The following is a 17,140-nucleotide window of genomic DNA, read 5'->3' as shown; positions in this document are numbered from 1 at the left end:
ACTGGAGCCGTTTGCACTAATATTCCACAATTATTTTCTCACTGAGTTCTCAGAGAGCCTCCCACCCGTGCCCTGGCCAGGCCCAGAGCTGCTTAGCTTCAGCAAAGTGGCTCCATTACATGTCCAATGGGCACACAAAAGACAGAAACTCTCTCTTCAATAGCATGCTCTGTTATTTCCATTGTAGGATCAAGGGTCACTTAAAGTATACCTCAGTTTAAGAACCACAGCTCTATAAATCTTCTAGCATTGATCAGAAGAAATTCAATGAAGATATTCATCTGCACATTGTCTTGGTTTTTTGTCAAGTAGGCTATGCTAGTTTCTCTACCCAGGAGGTGAGGCAGGTCAGTTTGAAGGCATTTGTTCTTTCACTCTCTGTCAGCTGGGGATGATGGGCATAACACATGACAGGCTCCTTTGGGAGGAGACCCCAAGCAAGCAAGCGAGCAACACTTGAAAATCAAACAGCTTCTGATTCTCGCCAGGTTTACTTGAAACCAGTAAGTGCACAGACCTCTAAGGAAATGGTCATTGGTGGTTTGCTTTAAGTCTTTTACCTCAAGTGTTGTCCCAGCTACGTTTTGGGATCCCAATACAAATACAAGCATATAAAAGTGATTTAGATAAGATGCACTCAAGTTTCTTGAGACATATCCTGGGGCTCCCAAGTTCAATCAAGTATGAGACGATGTGTGCAGAACTAGGTATACACACGATGGAATATTGGATGCGGCCTAGCACTATAAAATACTGGTTGCATTTCCATTTTTGTTGCCAACCTTCGAGTCTGCTTTCTGACTTACATAAGGACTCTTATAAATCCAGATGGTTCCAATTCTTACATAGCAATATTAGATCTGCTGGTATTGACTTGGAACTCTTGTATAATTCAGGTGAGCAATATATTTATTGCAATATTCAAACCAGATTAGGGGTCATTGAAATACAAAGCATTGAATCAGCTGTAAATAAAAATTGCTCCCCCAAGTTCTAGGGATTAAATACAACAGACAACAGGATCACTTATATTTCAAAATTAATAAATCCAGTCCAACGCAGGGCCTTTATGTTAGCCTGACTGAACGTTTTCCCCTCAGCTTTTGTCAAGGGAAGATACTTAAACATCCCGAGAAACAATAGACATTGAGGATGTAATTTGAATGTGCCAGACCATATGGATGTTTTATGATGGCCCATATTTGTAACACCTAATAAAGGTTTGGCAAAGTAAGTAAGAGCTTTAAATCTAAGACTATTTGCCACTGCATAAGAAGAGCTGCTACGGAACCCCATACCTGATGTTCCCCCGATGTCCATGGCTTTAAGATTCCGAGCTTTGATAATGTTCACAACAATGGAGTTAGCTGAAGGGTTGTAGCAAAGTGACAGGAGAAGCTCTCCTCGGCTTCCCTGCAGAGAAGAGTTAGCAGAGATAGAGGAATTATTATGTAACATCACCCCCCTCCGATTCCCCACTGTAAACGTTGAACAGAAATCACCCCAAGACTGTTCAGGATCTAGCCAGCTTTCCTCATTCCGCATGGAATTAGGAATCATATACGGCCAGCCCCCAATGCATGCATGCACTGAGCCAACCTTGGATATTCTGGATCAGCCCTCTGTTTCAAAACAAAGCAAGGATCTTACACTTCCATCACTGCAGGGCTTTAGTTCTTTCCAGAATGTCTGCATCTGGGTCAAGTCCACTTTGTTGAGGGGAATGGACACCTCCCCAATGGGATCGTTACGACTGAACCGATCATAATCCAGAACCTGTAGATAGAGCACCCGCTGAACCACTTTCTCATATGGGAAACCTGCCAAAAGCAAAAGGAGCGGATGAAAAGCTGAGAGACGACATGCAGGCAACCACAGTAAAGGGAGCCCCAACCTTAAGCCTAGATGCAAGTGAAAACGGTTATTCTGCTGCACTGTCTTTTCCACATTAGATAGCATCTATCACTGTATTCAGGTTGCCAATGGAGAAGTGGTCATGACTGGCCCAGGCCACACATGGGTGAAGGAACCCATGCTTCTGGGCAATCTTGCAGCCTTGAATAACATTTGTAGGTATTCCAGATGAGTGAGTAGTAATCCAACTTCATCAATCAAACCTAATGCTTCAGGGAACTGGCTGGCTGCTATAAGGGCCAGGAAGGAATCCCAGCCTTATCCATCACTGCACTTAGATCACTAGTGAAGGCTTTTGGCCTCTCTCTGGTAGCGTAAGGCTCTGGCCATTCCCCTGAGGTCGAGTATTAAATGTGATGGACTAAGGGCATGATCTGATTTGGCAGGAAGCAAGACAGTAGATAAAGCAGAAGAATGATATGTTATGTGGCACAAACTGGCCCCATGGAATAGATAGACCATGGTATGACTTGATGCCATACTTGACAGATCACAATTTTCTTTAGGGTATGTCTGCATCCTCTCATTCTCGTGTGATCTTAAAACAGTGCAAGGAACTGGTGCAGTCTGAAAGTCATCATTTGTCAAAATGACTGTTTGCTTAGAACTGCTTCCTGGTTTATTCATGTGAAAGAGGGCACCTTAAAGATGCATTGAGGAGAGAGAAATGTCTTGCAATGCCCCTCATCCCAGGCATTTTCATACTACCTGATAAGAGTGCGCCCACAAGATGCTTTCATGTCAAAAATCACATGCAGGAAGGATTTATAACTGTATTTACTCTTGCAGAGAAGAAGAATTTTAAGTTGCTCCCACAGTCTGGGGCATGTCCATGTCCCATTCATACATAGCCATAGATATAATCTCTGCCACATTATAATTTTTGGGAAAGGACCATAGTTTCAGATGCATATCCATGAATAAAATGCAAAATGGGAAGTGACGCTAATCTGGTATCACTGTAGATGGTGCCTATTCCCAGAATATGTACACGGCTTCATATTACCAGTGGTGATGCCTTCATGTGATGGTGTTTGGAGGTTACTCTTCATTTGGCTACCCTGACCAAGTGGAGAATCTTCATGTCAGTACTGTGTTCTTGGAAGCCTGTGACATGAGTGTGACGACTCTCTGCATAATGAGTGGCTTTCAAATGTAACAGTCTCTATGTGCAGCTGCAGACGTGCTGAAGTATTTCTAGCCTATTATGTGAAGTGTGATAACTGACCCCAGCTGTTTGCAGGAGAAGACTGGCACTGGATTAAATGGGTTAGTGCTCGGTTATCCTCTTTTCCTGTTTGGCTACAAGTACTGAATTCTGCACAACTGCATTTTTGCTCTATGCCACCACCAACATTGCTTGCCCTTGAAATCACACTGAAAAGGATATATCAAGAACTCTGGCCAAAAGTTTCAATATAAGGAATAATTCCTACTCAAGAGTTGAAATGAAAAACGTGTGTATTCTGCTAAGAATAACAGTTTGAAGCTAGTAGTAGATTTAAACACAACGTATAAGTATGATAGTTTTAAAGTAATGGTAAGTTTGGATACAACGTTTAAGTGCAGAAATAATGTCGTTTCAAATATACAATGATATAGTACAAAGGTACATGAAATACCAGTGCACAACAATTGTTTTATACAAGTCTCAATAGTAGTCAAAACGAGTCCACATTATATAAAATTAGAATAAAGAATAAAGAATGAAGGATCAAATGGGGCCAAAAAGGAGTATCCGGAGTGTGAATCAGATGTACGGTTCAGTGGTGGTAACCAGGACAGGGCCCTGTTTCGGAGTACACGCCTTCTTCAGCTCGGTTTTTTGACGACTATAAATCTGTTGGAAGTCTGTATCATTTAGTTCTTTTATGTTTCTATTTCGACATGCGTCTTAGATAATTGCATCCAAGTTTTCTTGCGTTTCTCTGTGCGCTCTGTTCTCTAAACACACAGAGAAACGCAAGAAAACTTGGATGCAATTATCTAAGACGCATGTCGAAATAGAAACATAAAAGAACTAAATGATACAGACTTCCAACAGATTTATAGTCGTCAAAAAACCGAGCTGAAGAAGGCGTGTACTCCGAAACAGGGCCCTGTCCTGGTTACCACCACTGAACCGTACATCTGATTCACACTCCGGATACTCCTTTTTGGCCCCATTTGATCCTTCATTCTTTATTCTTTATTCTAATTTTATATAATGTGGACTCGTTTTGACTACTATTGAGACTTGTATAAAACAATTGTTGTGCACTGGTATTTCACGTACCTTTGTACTATATCATTGTATATTTGAAACGACATTATTTCTGCACTTAAACGTTGTATCCAAACTTACCATTACTTTAAAACTATCATACTTATACATTGTGTTTAAATCTACTACTAGCTTCAAACTGTTATTCTTAGCAGAATACACATGTTTTTCATTTCAACTCTTGAGTAGGAATTATTCCTTATATTGAAACTTTTGGCCAGAGTTCTTGATATATCCTTTTCAGTGTAGTTTCAACAAGAACTCCAATTTCTTTAACGATTACTATGCCCTTGAAATCAGACATTGAAGGAAAACATGACCAAATGTAATAGAAACAGAACTGAGGCATGTGGCAGATTTGTTAAGTAACTTGCCCGAAGCCAGAGCAAATTCTTGGCCTCCATAACCAGCACCCTAAACCTGGACCATTTTACATACCTTCAAAGAGAAAGGTCTCATTCCAATGTGGGTTTAAATTCTTCCTTTTCACCTTTGTCTCCAGCTTATTTTTTTTATCTGGTAGGAGGTAAATTTTGACGAAAGGGTCACTTGTGCCACTGAAATCCTTGGCTGGTAGCTCTTGAGCTTTCAATATTTTGACAGTTAGGGTGGATTCCTGGAAATTGTAGCCAACGCTAAACTGGATCCGGCCCAGGTTTTCTCGGCTGGCACTGTCATGTCCCTCATCATCCTCAGACCCAGGGGAGAGCTGTAGCGCAAAAGGAAAGAGAGAGAGAGGCAGCCATGAGAGTCTGGGACAGAAGGAGGCTCGCTGTCTGCATCTGGGCATTTTTAAGCACAAGAAACCCACAGGGATTTTCCAAGCCAGGTCCAGATTAAATCTAGGTAATTGGTGAGAATTTTTCATGGTTTATGTATTACCTGTAAAGGATTTATGTTCAATTACTGCTAGAGAACGTTTTCCTTTACAATCCACTTCATCTTAGCTAGTGACTCTGATGGGGAAAAAGAATCTCTGCGCCTCTTTCCCTTCAGAGAGCTCGAGGCCTTTTCAAACTGTCTGCTGTCCTCAGGTGAGAAACGGCACTTGAAAAATCATTTATCCAATGTAAGTGAGCATTTGAAGGGAAAGGGCTTTGGGAAATTACCACAGGGAGAGATTGGGGGGGGGGGAGAAATATTGTTAGCACAAGGTCTATTTAATCACAGGCCTAACTAGAAGTGTGCCTGAGGGAGAGGAAATATGCATTCTACTGAAAACAGCAGTATATTCTGCTCCTCATTAGTGGAGGGTGCGGCCCCCCATCTTGGAAATACTTCAACCCACTGCCATCGGCCACGGCTCCAGCCTCCTTGTTATGCATCTCGCCTTCCAGCTCCTATATTGTCCAGGCCTTCACGTAAGCCTCCCCCCGCCCCCTGCCTCTGGCTGCTGAGTCAGGAACTTGCCTGTCTCACCTTCTCTATTTATGAAGGAGGCTATAGCGCTTCCCCGTTCTCAAAGGTCCATATATTGGCAGTGTGGCTGGGAAATGCCACATCTCCATGTTTATGTGCTATGGCCTGTCATAAAAAAACAAGCAGCTTGCAGCACCACTGCTACAATTTCAGCTGCTGCTTGCACAGGCTGCTCCTTCCTTCATTTCTCAAGCGGCACGTGAGCTTCAGTCCTCCAGCAGCTCTTTCCCACTCAGTCCACGCTCTTGGCATTCTGTTTTATTGCTAACATTAATTAAGCTTTTCTCAATCTAATAACTTAATTGCATTTAGGCCCTGAGGTCAGTGGTTACATGGAGGCTTTATTCCCACTTTGGCCTTGCATCGGAATCTGTAACTTTCTCCCGTTCAAGATGAGAAGCTTTCTTGCAGCTCAGCATGCAAAGAGGTGGAAGGGGTTTGACAACTGCCTGATAAAAAAATGATCCAGATACAGCAAATGAAGGCACAAGACGTCAACATTCCGATTAGCCTTACAAATAGTCAATTTAAACAAATGGAAAGCGGAAATATGATGGTGAACAAACACAGCTCTGACCTGCCTTCCTGCATATAGTCCAAATAAACAAATGTGCTGAGGACTTCAGAAAATATGTAGGCACAATGAGTGGATCCCTTAAAATATATGCAACTTGCCTGAAAGAGCCAGGAACTGCTGCCCTCCTCTGTTTTTCCAGACTTCGTTGCTGCAAATTCTTTAGCAACAAAATGCATATGCACCAACATATGGATGTTGGATATTCGCCAGCATATCCAGTATGGAAAGACAAATAGCTATTAAGGTATTTTCAGAGAGGGAATACTATAATACAGGAGCAATAGCAGAAAATGGCTGTTTGGGGATCACTGTCCTGTGATATTTTTCAGTATGTGGTACCGTAAGTAGAATTTCCCTAGATGATCTACAGTAAGTGATCATACAGCTCCATACAAGGGCAGGTGGTCCTGAGCTTGGTCAGAGCTTTATATGTTAACAACAAAACCTTGAATGTAGCCTGGTATGTGATTGCCAGCCAATGCAGTTCTCTCAGCGGAGGTGTAATATGTGTGCACCTCCACTCAGCAACCTGGCTGCAGCATTTTGCACCGGTAGCAACTTCCAGATCAATCCCAAGGGAAGCAAGTATTGAGGTTTGCAACTATTTTACAGATGAGAAAATGATTTGCAGAATAAAACCAAATAGTAAGGTCACTTGCGGCAGGATTACATTATTTATTACTCAATAGAAGACCTCTATGTGGTTAATTTGAATTCTGTACCAAGCTGAGTCCTCAATTCTGGATGCTGCAGCACATAGACTAGCTCTTATTAACAACATGGTTTCAGCCTGTATTATTAACTCACTATGACCCAATATGAGAGTTCCAGAAGTATTCATTAGTTTACACCTCCCCCCTCCCTGCCATTGATGTGAACTGTTTTGGGGGACAATTTTGTCTGAAAAACAGGCTAAAATAAATATAGGTAATTCTTCCCTTCAGTCTGGCTTCACAAGAGACCTGGAATCCAAAGGTCTGCAATAAGATGTTGGAAGAGGAGAGGATTTGATTCTCAAATACTTTATGTTTGCTCAGTTTAACTAAGGGCACGTTGAAAGTTACAACATCTTCAGAAGATTGGAATCCACAGTACCCAGGGAAACTAAATGTCTGTGTTGACTCCCACAACAAGGTCAATGATTTCCAATTTTAAATCTCACCCCCTTTTGGCAGCTTGCCCTGAATCTTTTCACATCTCTGAAAGACTTTAAGAAATCTTCAGCTACTATTGTTTTCAAAGGTTCCTGAATAAATGTGTACTATCCAAAGGCTAGCAAAAGCATGCCCCTGAAGATAGTGTAGACACTTCTATTGGTGCGGAAGTTGAGAGCATATGACACTGATTCTGCACCAACCACCAGTGCATTTCCAGGCCCAGTTCAAAATTCCCTACATAAAAAGGCTCTTCAAGCTTCAGCAATGGCAGGAAATACTCAAAAGGGATAGACTGCTGCCTAATCAATTAGATGTTTGGAGACAATGAAGTATGAGTAGATAGGGCAAATACACACCATCTCCCCTGGTGTTGCTGGCTGGGACTGTTGGAAATGCAGAGGGTTGTCCTGAGGGGCTTGCAGTAGGAAATAAGGAATCATTAGACTTGCCAGCAATCTGCAGCATACTATTTTGTTTTAGTGTGTCAAGGAGGAACAGCTTCCCTCCATTTCAATGAGAGGAAGAAAAATGAAAGATAGCGAAAGCTAGAAATCCACCTAACAGTTACCTCTTTCAACCCACATTTCACCAGCTTCCACATGAGAATATCATGGGGGACTTTGTCAAAAGCCTTACTGAAATCAAGATACACTATGTCCACAGCATTTCCCTGATCCACCAAGTTTGTAATTCCATCAAAAATAGAAATCAGATTGGTTTGGCATGACTTATTTTTGAGAAACCCATGCTGGGTCTTGGTAATCACAGCATCCTTTTCCTAAATGCTCACAAACTGACTGTTGAATTAGATGTTCCAGGAATGCTTTCCCATCTACAGGATTTTGCAGTGCCATTAGAGGTTTGAAAGAACTTCACAATGTCTATCAACAGCAACGCTACTGTAAATCAATAGTAGCACTCCAGAGGAGTTAAGTCAGCTTCTTGAGAAAAACTGCAAGCTCCGTAGGTTCCAAAAATGGCGGAGCCTGTGAACAAACATTACATCAATATTGACTTAAGAAACCATTGATATGAAGCATACAGTAGCAAAAGTGGCCAGGAGCTCAGGTCCAAAATATATTTCACAGATGTAATGTGATGAGATTTTTTTCAATTAGTGATGTAACACCACCACATATTTATCCACTTCACATTCCACTTCATTAGCTGCCACTTATGGGGAAGGGGGTGGGAAGTACAGACCTGTAATGTCATATGCATTCTCCCCAATATACATGCCAGGGCTGCCTATCACCTTTCTTCCTGCAACGTGCACTTTGGGCTGAAGAGAGGGAAAGAAGCTGAGGAGCTGCCTGATTATCTAGCTCTAGTAGATTTCCTCAAGGACATACCCATGGTCTGAAGTAAGGAGAAAATGCATATATAGTTAGCAGTGACAACCCCTCTTAGGCTTGCACATTTCACACCTTTCCTAAAGCAGAAGCCCTTTTTATTTATTTATTTATTTATTTATTTACGGCTATTAGCCCATAAAGTATGTACAAACATAAAAGCACAGAGGCATAAAGACCGATATATTCGGCACCAGAAGGTGAACACCATGATGCAGGGGTGGGTCATTGAGCAGAGCCAGATAACAGCTTGGGGCCCGGAGAGCTCCAAGGGACGGATCCCAGAAAAAGGAAAACTGAAGACGAGATCCGACATGCACTCTCTTCAAAACTGTCCGATTAGTTTTTGATGTTGTTGTTTTTGGTGGTTTTTGTGTGTGAGATAACCGCATTCAGGAATCTCGCCACCTGCAGAGTTACAGAAGGATCTGTATCCTGCAAAAGTAGTGCGGCATGTGACTCAGCAGGCCTGCCAACCAAGCGCAGTAAAGCAGGACCCAGGAATTTAGTCCTGGCTATGCTATGTAGGGGACAGTTGAACATTATATGTGGGAGAGAATCAACAGTTTTCCCGTCACACACGCATAGCGGAGACACCAAACCCTTGGAAAATCTGTGGCTCAGCAGGTTCGATGGAAGGACATTGAACCTTGCACGAATAAATGCAAGTCGGTGTGGTACAGATGAAAGAGATGACATGTATGATGGAAGGCCAAGTGGTGGGGTTATTCCGTGATACCTGGGGGAGCAGACACCCCCACCCCCGGCGAGGTTGTGTTGATTTTCAATGTCTGCTAATCTTTGCTCAATAAGCCTTTTGGCTGAGCGTAAGTTCATCTTTAAGGAGTCCGCTGGGGAAATTCCGATGCTCAGAAGTTTGGCATGGATTTTTCCTACCCACGGATTGACAAAGTCGTCCCGCCAGAGGCACTGAAAAAGGTAATGGTCGGGAAGCCTATGCCAGCTGGACAGCCAATAACCAAAGACTCGCTTCCAGATGACAGTCTCCAATGATGCAATCCTTAACTCCAGACGTATGGCTGCGTTGCTCACACACATGGGGAGTTTCAGGAGGCGACGGAGAAACTGATTCTGCAATGTCCCCAACGATGTTAAATTGGACCCTGGGGCCCAGAGCGGGGCAGCATAACAGAGGGTGGAAACCACTTTTGCATGGTACACCTTCAATGCAGAAGGGATGTGGGAGGCTCCGTCGGCCGCAAAAAATTGAAGTAGAGTATAAAGTATTGTTTTCCCTTTGTTTAGTAAATACTGTATCTGTGGCTTCCAGCTTAGGTTGTAGTGAAAAAAGACTCCCAGGTATTTAAATTTGAAAACCTGTTCTAATTGGACTCCATCTAACTTCCAGCTGTAAGTTTTCCGAGACCTGGTAAAGACCAGGACTTTAGATTTCCCATGATTAATTGTCAGATGGTTGAGTTTGCAATAAGCCGCAAAAATCTTTAGAGCTCTGCATAAACCGACTCTAGAGTAGGAAAGGATCGCTGCATCGTCGGCATATAGGAGCAGAGGGCAGCGAAAATCAGCTAGGCGGGGGGCATGAATGTTGGCTTGAGACTCATTCAGAAAGAGCTTCATATCGCTAATAAACAAGTTGAAGAGGAGTGGGGCCAAAATGCAGCCTTGGCGCACACCTCTATTTATTGGGACCTCGTTGGATAGGTTTCCCGCCGGTGTGAGTCTCACTCTAGCCGACGACCCATGGTGTAATTGGGTTATAAGCCATAACAGCCTTCTATCTATGCCCCATCTCTCTAATTTCTTCCATAGACAGTTTCTTGGGATACTGTCGAAGGCGGCCTTTAGGTCTATGAAAGCGACACATAGGCGCCCCTGACTCGGGGCAGAATATTTTCTGGCAAGATGATACATGATTACCATATGGTCAGTGGTCGAATAATTGTTCCTAAAGCCCGCTTGCTCGTGGCCAATCAAATTTGAGTCGTTTGCCCAATGGGACAGCTTAGACAGCAAAAATTTTGCATAGATTTTCCCGATGATAGACAAAAGGCTGATGTTCCGATAGTTCTCCGGGTCAGCAGGGGGACCCTTTTTATGGACTGGCACGATCACGGCCTCCTTCCATGACCTAGGGATAAGCCCCGTAGAATTAATTGCATCAAAGGCTTTGGCCAGGATTTCAGCCCACCACCTCGGTTGTGCAACAATAGCCTCAGCAGGGACTAGATCCGGCCCGGGGGCTTTGCCCGTTTTCAGATCTAATATCAAGTCCATTATCAGGTCTGGGTCGGTAGAGGGCCACAAAGGTAGATGGTCGGCTCGGAATTCAGTGGATGAGTTGGATTCCTCTGCCAAGGAGAAATATTTACTCAAGAATTGTTCCCATGTGGGCGCAGGGATAATCGTCAGTGGGTACTTCCTTCCTCTTATGTTTATCAAAGCCCAAAATTCCTGTGGTCTGTGGGATCTAGAGGCCGCAATCAAGGCTCGCCAACGCTTTAGATACCACTCACGTTTGGCCAGCTTTAAAGTCTGTTTGTATGCTCTTTTGGCTTGTAAATAGGAGGATGGTAGAGCCTGGGCATTAGAGTTTTTGTATTCATTATAGATGGAACGAAGAAGGGATCTTGCTTGTTTGCAAGAGGTGTTAAACCAAGGGGCCCCAGCACTGCAATGCGCTACTTTCGCCTTTTGAGGAGGTGATGTAAAAAAAGTGGTAAGGTTTGTTGTAAGAAGGTTAAAAAGTTTCAAAACCGAATTGGAATCTTGTAAATCAGTAGTTATTTGAGGTAGATAGGCAGTGATTTCCCTATGGAAAAAATCCTGGTATTTTTGGGCCACAGCCTCCGACCATTTGATCCCTCTTATTTTGGTCGCTGATGAGGTTTCCAGAGGGACTGAGTGTTTATAGTCCTTCTGGTACCGGAACAATGACAAAGTGGTCACTATTGGGAGGTGATCACTGAAATGTTGGTTTTCAACTTGGAAGGAAAGTACATTGACGGCCAAATTTGCGGAGATCAAGAAGTAATCGATAACACTGTTAGATGCTGGTCCCAGGTGAGTGAACTCCCCCGGTATATCGGGGGGGAAAGTGCCGTTCAAGAATACTAGATTCAGGCGAATGGCCATTTGGTAAAGGGTCACTCCAGCTTTGTTTACTCTGTTGTCCTTTGAAGTTCTAATTCTAGCATGTTCCAAGTCAAAGTTGTCCAAACATGGGGGAGTCCACCATTTGGACTTGGTTAGTAGGTCCCAATTTGTGGCAATTCGAGCATTAAAGTCTCCCCCAATTAAGGAGTACGAGTTAGGGCATTTGGTATGACATGACAATAGGTGATTTTCAAATGATTCCCATCTCCAATCAAGATCAGGTGCTGAGCCTTCGGGGGGGAGATAAACATTAGTAATTAGTAATGAGGACTTCCCTTCTGCGATCAGTCCAGAAAGAGCAAAAGGCGGGGAAGCCCGTACCAGAGTGAATTTGGCGCGAAGTTGGAGTGAGATCCCAATCAAAAGACCCCCTTTGGGGCGACCACCTTTCAAGGAAGGGGAGGCCGGAAGTGTTAGAAGATCAAAGCCGTCTATGGTAATCTCTTCCTCATCCCATGTTTCTTGGAATAGGATGATGTTAAATGAATTTATGTACTTCCTGAATTCGGGGTCTGATTTTTTGGTTCTCCAACCAGCAATGTTCCAGCTAAGTATTGATAATGTCGGGTCCTTGTGCTGTCCCGGTAATTGTCACTTTGAGTTGTTTAATGGGTTCTTGGAGGTAGAGCGAGGTCCCATAAGGAAATCAGTAATTTTAGTTTGTGCGGATAAAGTCTTCTTCTGTGTTGATTGAATCCGTGATTTGGTAACATTAACAGGCAGGAAGGGCTTTGCCGGGGAGGAAGAATTAGGCAAAGTTGGTGAGGTCGGATGCTGTTCATTGAGGTGAGTAGTAGCAAGTCTTTGATGGGCTATACTAGTAGATCCGTCAGAGTTATCAGTCTTAACCAGGGTAGCACTAAGAGGTGTTCCAGTCATCACTTGTAGTTGCTGCGCAGGTGGAGAAGAGTTATCACGCAGATGTATAGAAAGACGTGAACGTGGGGATGGTACATGCATAGTCATTTCCTGGTGATCTTCAGACTGGGTAGATTCTAGCTCAGGCATTGAGGCAAAGGAATCATCAACTTCCATATTTTGATTGGACATAGGGTCTAAGACGGGAGTATTGAGTTTATCAACTTCCTCCACGGTAGAATGGTGCTGTTGGAGCTGTTGGTCAACAGGTGATTGCTGATTCAGATCAGTAGGGGGTAACAAAGTAGCAGGTTGAGAGATTATCAGGGCATTTGATGGAGACGCCTTGTGGGACGTGGAGTGCCTGCTCTCCTCTCTCATCGGCATAGAGGGGTCCCCTTGCGATAGGAGTCTTTGTTTGAGTAGATCCAATCTATCGAGAATAGCCTGCTGTTCTTCTGAAGGGAGTTTTCCATAAGAGAAGATAAGATTTCTCTCTTCAGGGATATTCCAATCTCCGCTTGCAATTGGATCATTCCTCAGTGTAGCTAGATGGGCACTTGAGGTCGCAGATGGAACAGGGGGTACCCGGCTAGGTGTTTTCCCCTTTATTATAGGAACAGAAGGAGGAAACGAGCGTTCATTGCCGGTTAAGATGTTGGCAAAAAGAGGTTTAACACTCGTGTCCTTAAAGACTCTTGTTGTTACAATCTCCCAGGGTGCCAGCCGATCTTTCTGTCTTGCAAGGAGATGTGGGATCCTTGCAGACTGGAAGGAGAGCATAAATTTCCTTGGCCAGGGCGTGGCAATTAGGGGTACTACAGATATAAGATCTATCTGGAAAAAAGGAATATTTAACAAATCACGTAGGTACCCTTTAGCCATCCTCAGGTTATTCCACCTAAGTCTGGGGGCGTCACGGGAAAAAATGGCTAGACATATTTTATTAGGTTGAAAAATCAAGGATTGCCTATTCCTTTGGGGCAGTGGCGGCCTGCATCTTGAGCTCTTAAGGTGAGATTTCTGGTCAGGTTGTCTCTTTAAGGCACTTACAAGCTGCACAGGAGATTGATGCAAATTAGATAGCTCAGTTGAGGAAGGTAGATGAGCCAGAAGGGCCCGTGAAAGTTTATTCAATGACAAAGAAATCCCCTCCAATTCCTTGAAAATGAAGCTTAAAGTCCTGATTACCAGTTGTATTTGATCAGGTACTAATTCATGGGCAGTTTGCCCTAATGCGTCCCGTTTCAATGACGGAGGTGTAATTAGGGTATCAGGGAGGAGGGCTTCCCTATGGCTTCCATCCCCCGTTGGATCAGCTAGCTTTTCCGGCTCTCCTTGATCATACAGAGGCCAAAAGCGGTTGTATGTTTCCACCGCAGAAACAATTACTTGCTCTGTTTTGCTGTTATTGTTAGTAGATGGTGGGGGAGATTCAAGCTTCGACTGCTTTACTCTTGGAGGTGAGCAACCTTTCTCAGCAGATCTTGGTCGCTTGCCATGACCCATTTGTCGCTGTCTCACTAACTACGGAGGTTCAAAGTAGAGATAAACGGAGATAAAAGAGAGAACTTATCTGTTATGGGCGCAACTCCTCTGCTACTCCTCCTCCACTTCTCAACATAACCCAGTCTTCAAGGCGGCGTTACTAATCAGCGGCAGGCTTTCTCAGCAGAGGGTTTGAATATCCTTGTTGGTACGTATATTGGCCCCAACAGGCCAACCGTAGAAGTAAAACGATTAAAAACTTCTAACAGAAGTAAAATAATTTAAAAGTCTAATAAAACAGCTATAAAAACGGCAGTAAAAGGCTATAAAAGGCTATAAAAGGTTTGTAATCCGGAGGGTTCACGAAGGAGAAGTTGTTACAGCCGCCATCTTCTTTTTAAATTAACCTTTCAAAATGGTCTCAGCCAGAGGGCAAATGGGACAATCGCTTGCTACACTGAGGAAGATCTCAGATCTGAAGGCGTTTTGGGACTATTCTCCTGTTGGTGTTCCGTTATTCCATGTACTTTGCCCTATCAGGTCTCTAGGCTCCTCAGGTGATTATTTTGTCTTCTCTCCAGAGAACATGTCATGATAGTATAGCAGGAAGCTGAATCCTTTACACAGTTTAAGGGAATAAATAGTCTCTCTTGGATTTCTTGCCCAGGGCTTGGTGCATTCCAGGGAGCTGTCAGGAAGGATTAAGCTTCCTCCCATCCCTGATATCTCTCAAATGGCTCCTGGCTCTGATCCACGTGCTTGCTTCAGCAGGATTGGGGAGGGCCAATTTGATAAATCCTTCCTGACAGCCTGCCTGTCACGTTACAGAAGCCACTTCCTCCAGAGCCAGGATGACAGTATGGATTGCCTCTCGCTCAGCGCAACAGTTCTTGGGACCCTGGGATCTTTGTATCTCCTGTGGATGAGCGTGGGTGGAAATGAGGCCACAAGAGCAAAGTTAGGGGGACTCAGTTTTAGACAAGAGGGAAGTAGGAATGATGGGTGTCCATTAGATTCCTGGAAGGGTTGCTGATTACTCAGGAGGCAAAAGATCTTCTCGCAGAGTCTTAATCATCAAAACGGAGATTCATAGATCACAAGGAACAAAGACTCCTGGATCCACTTTCTTATTAGATACTCAGATGCATCAGCTTCAATCTAGAGGGACAGCGGGGGGCGGGGGCAGGTACAGAGAGCCACCCCCTTCAGAAAACCTGCTTAACTCATTTTCTAACCTTATCTTCCACCCTCTTTTTGAGATGCTGAATAGTTATTAAACCATGACCTACACTTTTAGAGAGACTTTACATGGACAGTCTACTCAACAATCCACTCAGGAGGCAAAACAAGTATCAGAAACAGTTCACATGGTACAGTTCAGAGTGTGCAAATTTATCATCTGATGTGACAGGGATAAATCATGCATGTAAATTGCGCAGAAGACAGGAAATGGACTATAAATGCTATAATAAAATAAGGCATTAATAAGTGGGAGAAATGGAGGGAGCATCAAAGATGCTCCTTGCCTGTGGTGCCATTTATTGTATGACTGGCCTTGCCATCATCATCATCATCATCATCAGATTTATATCCCATCCTTTCCCCTGACAGGGACTCAAGACAGCTTGCAGCTAAAACAGAAACAGCTAAAAACATAGGAAAAAAGCAGTCCTTAAAAAAAAAAGTAACACACATATGCACAACAAATCTATTAAAATGAACAGATCATTACAATAAAAACATCACAGCACCAGCCCTTTCCTTAAAAACAGTTCCCCAAAGCCTGTTGGAACAAGAAAGTCTTCACCTGCCAGCAGTAGAACAAGGAGGCCATTAACTTTGGCTTCCACAGGGCTGTCAGGTTCAGACTCAGACAGACAGACCTGCAGCTTGAGAACTCCAAGGCAGAGAAGGAACCCTGACCACCAACTGGTAGGGAGCAGTGGTTGTGGTCTGGCTCGGCTGTGGCAGGTTAGGCCAACCTCCTAGCTTTGGTGTGTACAGGCCTCGACAAAGGTTTATCTCTTTGCTTAAAGCTCATTTGCCAATGTTGGAGATGCATTTGCCAATGTTGGAGATGCATTCAAAGGAATTATTTCATGTAAATGGCCTAACATTTTTAATGCCTTCTGCATTATGAGCAATATGGAAGGTGTGTTGTTCCATATTTGCTTCAAGGAAAAGGAATACTGGCTCTCTCAGAACATCTGGGTGTGAAGGTAGTGGTGTGGTATGTTATGCTCAGGCCGTGTTAGACTATGAATGTGTCAAATCCACAATAATGTCTCTGTTTTTATCTTGGAGGCTATGGAATTGCGAAAGGGGGGAGACAAGGGGGGCCAATGCCTCCTCTTGCCCTTCCCCAGTAATGCCTGACGTAAATTTGCTTAGTGCATGGAAATCTGCATGATTACATTTTTATCCAAGGAGCTCAAGGTGGCCTACATGGTTCTCCTCCTTCCCATTTTATCTCCACAACTTCCCTGTGAGGTAGGTTAGGCTAAGAGACAATGATTGGCCCAAGGTCACCCAGTGAGCTTCATAGCTGATTGGGGATTTGAATCCTGGTGTCCCAGGCTCTACTCTAACCATCTTTCTGGCTACAGGAGCTAAGATTTTAAAGTGCAGAACCCCATCACCTGCTGTACATATAAATGGCAGTTTCTCTCCTGGTGATAGTCATGTTTGAAATCTATTAGTGAAGGATCAAATGCATGGTCCCCTCTCCCCAATGTCCACAGAGCACAAAGAGAATAAAAGAAAGGGGGGGGGGGAATACATTTCCCCCCTGTCTTTCTGCTGCAGCTATTTGAGACAAGTTGTTGAGATGGAGACTGTGTTATGTGAACAACACCTCATGTGGGATTCACTACAAAGCCAAACTGAATTGTGTTGTGCATTGTTTAGCAATGGTACTCTGTGTGCTCCTGACAGTGGAGGCTGGAACATTACCATCTACAAGGACTTGAATAATATG

The 17,140-nt window shown here is 43.6% G+C and overlaps 1 protein-coding gene and 1 long non-coding RNA gene across 6 annotated transcripts in view; one reads left to right on the top strand and one right to left on the bottom strand.

Moving 5' to 3' along the window:
• Positions 1-17,140, bottom strand: part of SYT7 (synaptotagmin 7) — a 241,053-nt gene that overhangs the window by 23,111 nt on the left and 200,802 nt on the right. For all 5 annotated transcript variants that reach the window (XM_081022086.1, XM_081022090.1, XM_081022087.1 and 2 more), the window contains 3 exons: positions 4,616-4,886; positions 1,651-1,820; positions 1,299-1,413 (listed from right to left, as the gene is read on the bottom strand). In XM_081022086.1, the coding sequence (XP_080878212.1) occupies positions 1,299-1,413; positions 1,651-1,820; positions 4,616-4,886 (556 nt within the window). The remainder of the gene's footprint in view (positions 1-1,298; positions 1,414-1,650; positions 1,821-4,615; positions 4,887-17,140) is intronic.
• LOC308486150 lies at positions 4,894-6,827 on the top strand. Its single transcript, XR_013990964.1, has 2 exons — positions 4,894-5,023; positions 5,909-6,827. It is a non-coding gene; the product is annotated as an uncharacterized lncRNA (long non-coding RNA).

The sequence above is a fragment of the Podarcis pityusensis genome (genome assembly GCF_964106645.2).
Source record: "Podarcis pityusensis genome assembly, chromosome: 1".
In the NCBI taxonomy this organism is placed as follows: Eukaryota; Metazoa; Chordata; class Lepidosauria; order Squamata; family Lacertidae; genus Podarcis; species Podarcis pityusensis.
This window is presented reverse-complemented; position numbering and strand designations above follow the sequence as displayed.